General features: G+C 39.7%; 1 protein-coding gene across 3 annotated transcripts in view; it reads right to left on the reverse strand.

Annotated features, from left to right (window-relative positions):
• The window catches only part of GRXCR1 (glutaredoxin and cysteine rich domain containing 1), a 212,683-nt gene that overhangs the window by 42,481 nt on the left and 157,933 nt on the right, over positions 1–12,269 (reverse strand). The window contains exon 2 of one of the 3 annotated variants that reach the window (XM_021701661.1): positions 5,167–5,409. In XM_021701661.1, the coding sequence (XP_021557336.1) occupies positions 5,167–5,409 (243 nt within the window). Of the gene's footprint in view, positions 1–5,166; positions 5,410–12,269 lie in introns of those variants that run through there. The other 2 variants (XR_002480976.1, XR_002480977.1) reach the window with 2 other exon arrangements.

Below are 12,269 nucleotides of genomic sequence, written 5' to 3' on the forward strand. Positions count from 1 at the left end.
GAACATGTTAACTAGAGACATGGAAAATATATTATAAAAAAATAAATATCTAAAGATAAAATTATAATGCCTGAGATAAAAAAATAAACTGGATAGGATTAACAAAAGATTAGACATTTTACAACAAAAGATTAGGGATCTAGGAGACATACAAGAGAAACAATCCAAGATGAAAATAAGTGAACTATGGAACAACTTCAAGCAGCCTAATATGCATGTAAGTAAAGTCTCTGAAAAGAAGAGAAAATGGGGAGGGGGGGGCCTAAATCATATTTGAAAAAACAATGGCTAAAAGTTTTCCAAATTTTATTTTTTAAAAAGCCAAAAAACTATAGATCCAAGAATTTCAATGAACTCTGAGCAAAAGAAACATGAAAAAACTACACCAAAATATATCATAATCAACTTTCTTAAATCCAGTGATGAAAAGAAACATCTTTTTTTTTTTTAAGATTTTATTTATTTATTTGCCAGAGAGAGAGAGAGCCCAAGCAAGGGGAGCGGCAGGCAGAGGGAGAAGCAGGCTCCCTACTGAGCAAGGAGCCCAATGTGGGACTGGATCCAAGGACCCTGAGATCATGACCTGAGCAGAAGGCAGATGCTTAACCTACTGAGCTACCCAGGCATCCTGAAAAGAAAAATCTTAAAAGCAGCAATTGGAGGGAAAAGACACACAGGTAACAAAGATAAGAATAACAGCATATAGTTTATCAGAAGTAATGTAAATGGGAAGACATAGGAGCAATGTCTCTTAAGTACTGAAAGGGAAAAAAAAAAAAACCTTTTTAACCTAGCATTTTATACCCAGCAAAAATATCCTATAAAAGACAAAGGTGAGATAAAAACTTTTCAGACAAAAAAATGCTGAAAGAATTTATCTACAGCAGACCCACACTACAATAGTAGCATATAAGAAGTCCTTCACATAAAAGGAAAATGATGTCAAATGATCTAATGCTCTACACTAAGCAATAAAGAGAATGAGAAATTGAAATTGCATAAGGTAGAGCACTTCCAAACTCACTTGATGAGGTCATCATTACCCTGACACCAAAACCAGACAAAGACATTAGAAGAATAGAAAACTATATTGACAGAAAGATCAATGACCACCAGGGGACTAGGGTTGGAGGAAGAGATTGCCAAATGGCATGAGGAATATTTGGGGTGTTATGGAAATGCTCTGATCTCAAATGTGTTGATAGATTCATAAGTGTCTGCCAAAACCCATCCAAATTATAAGTTAAATGGATACAGTTTATTATATGTAAATTGTACCTCAATAATCTGATTAAAACAAAACAAAACAAATGAAAAACAGCATATCTGGCAGATATTATGGTTTGATTCACTCAGTAACCAATCCGATCACCTTCTAGAATGTCTTCCCATACTGTAGAGGCTAGAAAGCTAAAAACCACATTTCCCATTTTCCCTCATTGTTTTCATATGTGACAGATTCAGTAACTACAGATACACTCACCCAAGACTTTACTTAGGAACAGAATTTTGTAGAAAAAGAGGCAGAGAACAAATCATCTGTTTTTCTGGAGAGGACCAAAGACAGCATTTCTAGAGTGAACCACTTCCTGATCATGGCAGAGGCTTCCTTGGTGGGCCATTTTTGCAGAGAAGTTTTGCAAATTGTCCATAAAAACATGCCTAGAGTCTATATTTCTAGTGTATAAACTAGCTGTGCTCAATAACAATTCCTTCATTCTTAAACTGAAGGAAAAAAAAACTGCACTTTCAATGAATACAGAATTATCAAGCAGTCACAACTCAATAACAGCTAGTTTAAAACACCTGTCTAGATCCATAGCCCTTCTATTCCTCTCTGTTACCAGAGTCCCCACTCTGATTCATTCCATGTTTTATAGCTAAGTTCCAATGTGGGTTTTATGGATTTCTATTATAGAGTTTTATGGTTGGTCGAGAATCAAGACAGTACTTCTAACCTATTTCCTACTAGAATTTCTAAGATAATTTATGTCCGAACTATCAGAATGCAATGTTTTTGTGTAAAGATCTCCTGATGCCAAAGCAACAGGACAATGGCTTTAAACAAGCTTCGAGTTGAACTTGCTTCCCCACCGCCCACCCCTCTTAGCCCCCCACTCCTTGACTGACCCTTCCTCCCCCAGTGGAGCATCCCAGGGCAGTGGAGATTTGTTTTCTAAAGTAATTTCTTTCCCTTGACTATTTCACCGCTTCCATCTTTACATAGAAGTTTGGCTGGGAACCAGAGTTGTCAGGAAAAAAGAGCTCAGCATTCTTCAATTCTTCTGCTCTTGCCCGTTGAACTCTATGACCTTCCCCTCATTGAAGATAACTGAATTTCTTTGGTACCACCCATCCCTGGCTCTGGTGACCATGATGGCAGGAAAATAAGGGAACTGCAAAATGGTCTCATGCTCTCCCCATCCCATCTCACTGCCTCCATAGGCCTATTTCTGTCCCTATATACCTCTTTTCTCTGTCCCTCTCCAGTTCTCCCTCTCCCTCCTTAAAAAGGTTGTATTGCACAGATGATACATACAGCTTGATTTTTCACTCATCTACATTTAAACTAAATCAAATGGTTTCATGTGACTTTAAAACATCACAGATGTTAAGGAAATTACCAACATCAGCTTCTTTTCCTCCCTAAAAATTATGCTTCACCATGTGCCAAAACCCAGCAGAGGGCATCCTTCCATTTCAGATAAATGAAAACTGCAGGGAAAAGGCTCTATGAGTCCAGCAATGTATTCCATTTACAACTGTGCACTGGAATTTAAAATCAAGGCATTTTTGTAGTAGAAGGAGAAACTGTTGTAGAAGTTGTTTTCTGGAGTGCTTACCTCCATTTTGAGTTATAGATTTTGAAGTAATTCTCCTTTTATAAGAAAAAAGAAAGAGGAAAAGAAAATCTGTCTCCGGCCTCTTTCCAGATTTGGGGCATTAGCTTCAAATTGCAGAAGAACAAGGTAGCACCTGTGTGATCTTTCCTTCTCTAGGCCACTGTGTGCTAATAAACTAATCACGCAGAAAAAGCAGTTGAGAAAGAATCTGCACACCACCTCCTTTACCTGTTGCCCTCTGCCTCTACCCATCAAATGGAAAGAAAAATAGCACCACGGCCTGTTAGATTGCCTTAGAAGGAGGAAGAAGATAAGTATGGTCAAAAGCAGCATATCAGGTGAGGCCAACCATATTACACCTGTGTAAGGAGGCAGTCACCCACTAAATTTAATTGGGCAATTTCACAGAAATTAAAATTCTACAATGAGAAATATCTTACATCATCAGAAGAATTTTGCCAGGGTTAAAAGGCAAATGACCACAACCCTTATCAGTGATTTTCTCCCTGGTGTGAGTGAGTTTATCAGATCCTTTCCTGGTGGAAGAATGTCATAGGGAGAGAAGGAAAGAATGTGAGAGAACAGTATAGCATCATTCATACACCCATTCAACATACGTTTCTGAGCACTTTGTGCCAAACCATGTCCTAGGCATAAGACCATATCAGCAAACAAAGTATCAAAGATCCCTTTCTTTGAGGTGATGTGCCAAAAAGCAGGGGTTTGGGGAATCGGACAGACCTAACTTTGAGTCCTGGCCCTGTCACTTGACAAGCTATGTGATTTGGAGCAAAGTAATTAATGTTCTCGTTGGCAAAACAAGGATAATAGTTGTTACTATTTATTAAAAACATACTTTGTTCCAGGCACAGGAATTGAGCACTTCTATATATTACATATATGGTAAAATCCTCACAATTTAGTCTGTGAGAAAAGTTCTATTACCATGCTCCTTTTACAAATGAGAAAACCAAGGCACAGAGTGTTTTATAAATTACCCAGAATCACATAGACGTATCAGAGCAGGAATTTGAAATAAGGCTGTCTTGCCTCTCAGTGAGTAGAGCAGAGAGGTATTCTCTAAGGCTGTCCCGGGGATTAGATGAGATGAATGTGTAAAGCTGAGAGCACAGTATACTAACATTATTACTACTATTATTATTAATTTATCATTATTATCACTGTCATTGTTGTAGCTTTCTGGGACCTAAGGGTACATGTGGAAATATAATGAAAGAGGTTCAATGCTTCAAATCAAAATTCCTCTGCTTCAGAATGGAGTCTGCATCCAACTCAAGTTTGAAGTAAGATTGCAGAAGACATAGCTAGTGAATCATGGCTTCTCTGCATTTGTCTTTCCATAAGATGACAGGCTGTCTCTAACAGCGATGGCTCTAGACAGGATATCAGAACAGCTTCCCTGTAACAAAACATGAGCATTTCCTGCTCTGGATTTTTTCTAACCATCTCTGAAAACTGAAGGTTAAGACCAAATGTGAAACAAAGCCAAGATCCAAATATCCATCTGCCATTTGAAGGCAGCTCTTTGTTCTCTGATAAGTGATCTGGGGGAGTCAGTCCCACCCCCTCAACTGCTGGCCTCCTTTGGCTCTTTGTTCTTACTCTTTCTAAAGTGCACTCTCCAGAGCCCTCTTCTTGGGCTTCTTAGCGATTGAGTGTGTTCACAGATCAGTGGGGGTTAATTACGCTAACAGTATTATTCAAAGAGAAAGGAGGCAGTCATGTTTCATTGCTGCTCGGGAATTTTCCCTTCTCTGCTACTGGAAGCCTAAATTTGTGTCTCACACTGCCAAATTACCAAAATCCAGAATAATTTTAAAAACAAGCAGATAAAATTCTGGCTCCAGGCCCCATTTCTTATTGATTTCGTTTTGGGACTGCCATCTTAGTTTCATTAGGTAGGAAACTGAGTGTTCGATAATGGGGCATAAGAGAATTCATAAATGTGTATCTTATAAATATTCCCTTTTTCTTGTGTGAACTAAAAAATAGTTTTTATCTCACATGTCAAGCTTCATAATGCAAAACTCAAGTCAACTGGACAAGTGAAAAATGTATTCCTATTAAAAAAGGCAATTTCATGTGGATTTTATCTCACCATGCTTCTGTAGGGATGAACACTGTTAGCAACACATCATTTGGGATAGAAATAAGTGCCTCAATCCCTTTGGTCTGAACTCCAAAAAAATAGCAAATGTCCTGGGAGTTATGTTGCAAGTCGCCTTGTCATAGGCTTACAGATTTCTAACAACACTGGTTGGGTTCAATACAAAAAGAAGATTTTCCTTAGCAGAGTACTTACCCCAAGATAATGGCCATCGATGAACACGACAGGGAGGGAAGGGGCTTCTGAAACACGTCGGCATCGCTCATCTAACTCTTTTCCATAGTCACCATTCAGAGCTATGTTTTTCTCTTCAAATTTTACTCGATGGTTTTGGAAGATCTTTCTAACCAGTTCACATCTTTCAAAGGTTGTCCGTACCACACGAAGGCAAGTGGTATAAATCACTACACGGTCAAATTCTAGGTCAGTTGATGGTTGCTGAAGGAAGAACATGGTAGTGTAAATATTTTCATCTACTTTCTTACATCTTAGTAAGACAATTCACACTTTAGTGTCTTCTACATTAAAGGCATGCAATAAAAGTTAAAGTGCCATATTCGTCAATCCTCAGACATATTTTTATGTTAGAAAACCTGTACTTGAGAAGGGGATAACAATCAACATAATTTAAATGACATAATTTACTTGACAGTGTTTTTTCTGTTCTCAGTGGCATATCAAATAACGGCATATCTTAAAATCGATGATGTCTCACATGGCATGCCACGTGGTAAAATAAGGAATGGTTGAATAATCTTTCTCATGTTCCATAGCCAGGGTTCAGTTGCAAGATCGGCCTCTTAAGCCCAAGTGAAATATGTGACAGAATAGTCAAGGTTAGTATTTAACCATTTGAAAATCCTTCTCCTTCTCTTTGGGCCACAGTCTCCTGGGAATAAGAAGAGGTGTATCAGAGGATTGTTCCGAGGCTTCAGTAGCACAGCCTATGTGCCTGCACTCCGCTGAGTGACCGGGCTCCGACATGCAATGAGAAGGCTCTGCGAAGACTGAATGACGCGGGGAGTGCAGAGAAACCAGCACCAGAGTGGGCTGTGGGTCAGAGTCAGGCATAGAAAGGAAACAAGGAAACAGATACATTGGAACAGAGGGAACCAACTCTCAAAACCAAGGAGAAGACCTCCTATGTGTGAATCTTGCTTTCTGCATGTCCTGCTACATCAGGAACCAGTGACATTCCTGGGACGACCTGCCCAGTGCTACTAGGGCCAGACCACATAGGCCCTGACAACATTAGGGAAAATCCTCTTCTTCCTTACCACAGTCTTCCTTGAAGGAGACTAAACGGAATACACTACACCATGAGTCCAAGGGATACGTGAGTTTTCATGGGGCTATGGTTGTTGCAACACAACCATGCAACCATGCAACTTACAAACCCCTCTGAAGTCAAAACTTTGACTGGAAACCCCTCCAAATAGCTAAAATAGTAGAATCAGAAGGTAGAATCCACCACTCTATATTCAAAGAAATCAGCCCATCAGATGCAAATATACAGAGTCCTAAAATGGTCTTAAGTCATAAAGATGGCAATGCAATCCATCTCACCAAGAAAGAGGTCATTTTTTTTTTTCCTGATGATAAAATATATTTCTTCCCTCAATAGAGTTCAGAGGCAAAGCTGAAAACCCAGAGACCTGGAGGGGCCAAACAGCTGTCATAAAATGTTGGGCCAGGCCAGGAGTAAAAGAGATATTAGTGAGAGGTAGAAAGTCAGCTGAAAGAGAAAAATGTCACTCAGCTTCAGGCAAGATTCAGCCTGGCAGGCATGTTACTCAATATTGTCAGATACGATTATTTTATTTTAGTTTTTTATTTTACCCTTTTTAGATGTAATTATTCTAAATATAAGCTTGAAATCTGGACTTTTATGGGAAATTTTCTGCTTTCTAAATGGCAGCACCTCATTAAAAATGTATTGAGACCATGTGGACCAATATATTTGAAGGCCGAATTTGGCCTACACACTGTTAATTAACACTGGGGTGGAGAGAGCATCAGATATATCTGGACTCTGCCACTGGCCATCTGTGTGTTTTGCGGAAGCTAGTCAACTAGTAAGCTTCAATTTTGTCATCTGTAAAATGTGATCTGCCTAACAGGTTTGCTGAGGAGACTAAGTAACCGAGACTATGAAAACAGCTAGTGTAGGGCTTGACATGTACTACTGTGCTAAGCTACCCAGTGCAAAAGATTATACTCCACGTTGGGGAATTTTTAAGATTAAAAAAAAAATAGTAGGAAGGGGAAAAATGAAGGAGGGAAAATCTGAGGAGGAGACGAACCATGAGAGACTATGGACTCTGAGAAACAAACTGAGGGTTCTAGAGGGGAGGGGGGTTGGAGGATGGGTTAGCCTGGTGATGGGTATTAAAGAGGGCACGTACTGAATGGAGCACTGGGTGTTATATGCAAACAATGAATCATGGAACACTACAACAAAAACTAATGATGTGGGCGCCTGGGTGGCTCAGTTGGTTAAGAAACTGCCTTCGGCTCAGATCATGATCCTGGAGTCCCTGGATCGAGTCCCGCATCGGGCTCCCTGCTCGGCAGGGAGTCTGCTTTGCCCTCCGACTCTATCCCCTCTCATGTGTTCTCTCTCATTCTCTCTCTCTCAAATAAATAAATAAAACCTTTAAAAAAAAAACTAATGATGTAATGTATGGTGATTAACATAACATAATAAAAAAACACACAAACAAAAATAAATCAGTGGAAATAATCAGTGGTCAGCGGAATTAATGACAAGAAAGGGGGATTGTTACTATGCTTTAGATTAAAAAGCACTGATCTTCAAAGAAAGTAAACCAAATGCCCAAGAGCCTATGGCTCGTTTTCAGGTTCATGGTTATGGGCAAGCAGGGAATCAAGAAACTCACTACAAATACTGCACCTTTTGGAAGTGCACTCCAGTTCTCTTTTCTCTGATGCTATTATGTGAGTAAGTATGCATTGTTCCTCTGGCTGCAAAGGCTGCTATAACTGCATTTGGTTCTACCAAAATGTTCCACTTTTTTCAATAGCTACACTTACTTTTGAATATTTGATAAGACATAAGTTTCCCCCATGATAGAGGTGGGAAAGTTTAAGATCGGACCATTCTGCTGCCACATTAACCAACTCCTATGGGCTTCTCTCAGCTCACACAACAAATGGTAGGTACCACTTTGCTGTGTGTCTCTAAAGATATGCATTTAAAAAATAGTAATAAGATGGACCTCTATCGGGTGGTCATGTTGGATGCTGTTTAATGCAAAGGGCAATGAAAATATCCCTTTACCTCCTGTTAAGGATGAGCTTTGCCTGGAATCAGTGGATCTCCAAGAGTGTTTGATATTAGAATAAACTGGGAAGATTTTTTTTGTTTGTTTGTTTGGGGTTTTTTTGTGGGGTGTTTTTTGTTTGTTTGTTTTAAACTGGGGAGTTTTTAAAGATCCCCCAAGCCACGGCCAAGTACATAACAATTAAGCCAGAATCACCAGGGATGAAATCTCAGAATTGTGATTTTTTTTTTTTAAGCTCCTAAGGTGATTCCAATCTACAACCAAATTCTACAGCTAGTTAGATATGAGTTGGAAATGCAGAATGACAGGCTTCGCCCTAGATCTACTGAATCAGAATCTGCATTTTTAACAAGTCCTCTGAGGAATTTGGATGCACATTACATTTTAAGGAGCCCCAGTCAATCATGTTGACAGCTTGACTTGACAGAGAAACTGGGATTATGTCCCTTTAAAATAATTGCTAGTCATTCATTCAGTTACTAGAATCATTTATTTGCTAAACACAGTGCTGGGTACTAGATATATAACGGTGAGCAAACAATATCATTCCCTCACAATCTGAAGCTCATAGTTTTTTAAAAAAGTTACGTAAATAAATATACATTCACGAACTGTTAAGCGCTGGAAAGGAAATGCATGAATTGTGAGGAGAGGCTATTGAAGGTGTGTGCTTTTCTTGTTTCAGAGGTCGAGAAAGTGTTTTCTGATAAATGAGCTCTGCTTTTAAGGACAGGAAGGAATTAGAGAAATTAGCTAGGTAAGAAAGCACAGGGAGGAGTATTATAGGTAAGTGCAAAGATCTTGAGATGGGAGGAAGGTGGCATGTTTGAGACTCTGACTGGAAGTCTTTTGCGAAAACACGGAGAAAGAGAACTACAGTAGTACTAAATGAATCTGGACAGGTATGCAGGATAGATATCATGTTGTACTTTTATAACCACTTTATTTTATTTTTTTATTTTCTTATGTTATGTTAGTCACCATACATTACATCATTTGTTTTTGATGTAGTGTTCCATGATTCATTGTTTACATATAACACCCAGTGCTCCATGCACTACGTGCCCTCCTTAATACCCATCACCGGGCTCACCCATCCCCCCACCGTCCCCCCTCTCTGAAACCCTCAGTTTGTTTCCCGGAGTCCAAAGTTTTTCATGGTTCATCTCCCCCTCTGATTTCCCCCCCTTCATTTTTTCCTTCCTTCTCCTAATGTCCTCCATGCTATTCCTTAAATTCCACATATAAGTGAAACCATATGATAATTGTCTTTCTCTGCTTGACTTATTTCACTTAGCATAATCTCCTCCAGTCCCATCCATGTGGATGTAAAAGTTGGGTATTCATCCTTTCTGATGGCTGAGTAATATTCCATTGTATATTTGGACCCCATCTTTTTTATCCATTCATCTATTGAAGGGCGTCTCAGCTCCTTCCACAGTTTGGCTATTGTGGACATTGCTTCTATGAACACTGGGGTGCATGTGTCCCTTCTTTTCACTACATCTGTATCTTTGTGGTAAATATCCAGTAGTGCAGCTGCTGGGTCATAAGGTAGCTCTATTTTGAATTTTCTGAGGAACTTCCACACTGTTTTCCAAAGTGGCTGCACCAACTTGCATTCCTACCAACAGTGTAAGAGGGTTCCCCTTTCTCCACAACCTCTCCAACATTTGTTGTTTCTTGCCTTGTCAATTTTTGCCACTCTAACTGGTGTAAGGTGGTATCTCTATATGGTTTTGATTTGAATTTCCCTGATGGTTAATGATGATGAACATTTTTTCATGTGTCTGTTAGCCATTCTTCTTTGGACAAGTGTCTGTTCATGTCTTCTGCTCATTTTTGACTAGATTATTTGTTTTTTGGGTGTTGAGTTTCAGAAGTTCTTTATAGATCTTGGATACCAGCCCTTTATCTGTAATGTCATTTGCAAATATCTTCTCCCATTCTGTGGGTTGCCTCTTTGTTTTGTTGACTGTTTCCTTTGCTATGTAGAAGCTCTTTATCTTAATGAAGTCCCAAAAGTTCATTTTCGCTTTTGTTTCCCTTGCCTTTGGAGACAGGTCTTCAAAGAAGTTGCTGTGGCCGATGTCAAAGAGGTTACTGCCTATGTTCTCCTCTAGGATTTTGATGGATTCCTGTCTCACATTGAGGTCTTTCATCCACTTTGAGTTTATCTTTCTGTATGGTGTAAGAGAATGGTCCAGTTTCATTCTTCTGCATGTGGCAGGCCAATTTTCCCAGCACCATTTATTAAAGAGACTGGATATTTTTTCCTGCTTTGTCGAAGATTAGTTGACCATAGAGTTGAGGGTCCATATCTGGGCTCTCTATTCTGTTCCATTGATCTATGTGTCTGTTTTTGTGCCAGTACCATGCTGTCTTGGTGATCACAGCTTTGTAATATAGCTTGAAATCAGGCAACATGAGGCTCCCTTTAAAGATCTATGGGCTTTAACCTCAGAGCAATGGGAAATTCCTGAAGGTTTTTAAGGAGGAAGGGAGGAATTTACATTTTAAAAAAAAGTAAGTGAAGTAGGACCGGTGCAGATAGTTACACAGAATGTGCACTGCACAAGCCTCAGGAATGTCATTATTAGTGTAGTCTAATAAATGATTCCCTCAGGGTTGTGTAGCTGACAACTTGAACAATCATAGTCTTATTCCCAACTCCGTTGGTCTGAGAACTGAGATTGAACACAGGATAAAATCAGGGTAGAAAATTTGGTTATCTATTAGAATAAGCTATTATATAAAATGTTCTAAAAAAGATCTTATTGAACAATTTCTGGGTATGATTTGGAAGTAGATCTTCCTAGAGGTAGTAGGTTGAATGATTTCTCAAGGTCTTTTCCAGTTTTATAATACGGATTTCAATGATATTGCCTTTGGAAAAAAAAAAAATCCTCTCCTACATTTGTTTCATTTTCTTTCCCTCAACAGATTTATCAAAGCATCTGGCCAGAAATCTAAAAATAGCCGCTCAATGGTTAGCTGTCCTTCTTCTCCCTGCCTAGGGTTACCATGGGAATAGCGTAATGAAGGATGGATGCATCAGAGACAGTGCTGAGAAGCCATTGGGATTTGCAGCCTGCTTGTTTTGAGAGAGCCAACCTAGATAATAATAAAGGCAGGCCATTTCTTCCTTTCCATTGATTAAAAAGATGAATCTTAGGAGTAGCCTGAAGCCTCACAAGAGCCTGAAGCAAAAGTAGATGTGTTGGCGAGGGATGGAAATTGCTGTGTACAAAGAGGTTTCCAAATAGCTAGTGTATGTCCTCAGCCTGCACTTGCCCTACAAGAGGCACTGTGAAATGGTAGTACCTCGTCATCTTGGGATAGTTCTGGAGCCCCCACACCTGCTGAAGCCCCCACGCCCATGGGAACTGCCACTGGAATTCAGGCCAAGAATCAGTCCCCACCGCTCCCTGACAGAGGATCAGCTTGGAGCAGACCCAGCTCCTGAGGCAGGAGCTAATCCAGTGGGTTATTTCCACTTGACCTTTTGTCTGTCCAGCTTGGCTGGTTTGAAAAGGCCTCCCGAAATAGGGGCCTCCAGATACCTCCAGGAATTCAGGTCTTAAACAAAAATAAAATGAAAAGTCATATTTTAAGATGTCCATGGAAGACATAATGCTGGTCACTTTACATTCATTTAATCCCCACAATACCTGACATGTTGCTGCTTTATTCATAGATGGAGAAACCTAGGCTCACAGGGGATAAGTGTCCTAAACAAGGTGACAGAGTTAAAATTAAGCAATTTAGGAAACTGGAACCCAGATCCACACCCTTCCATAATCCACGTGCTTCTCCTGAGCCAAGATGAACCACAGAATTGCCCTTTTGTTTTACTACTCCCTCCCCAGGATAAAGCTGTTGCCCAAACACAGATGGCTATAGACCTAAGTCATCGCCTGTGAAATAATGTTTGTGATTTAAAGAGGTTTGCCTCTTTGCTAAATCATGCTCCCATATATAATAAGAAGTAAC

This window comes from Neomonachus schauinslandi, chromosome 2 (assembly GCF_002201575.2).
Source record: "Neomonachus schauinslandi chromosome 2, ASM220157v2, whole genome shotgun sequence".
In the NCBI taxonomy this organism is placed as follows: Eukaryota; Metazoa; Chordata; class Mammalia; order Carnivora; family Phocidae; genus Neomonachus; species Neomonachus schauinslandi.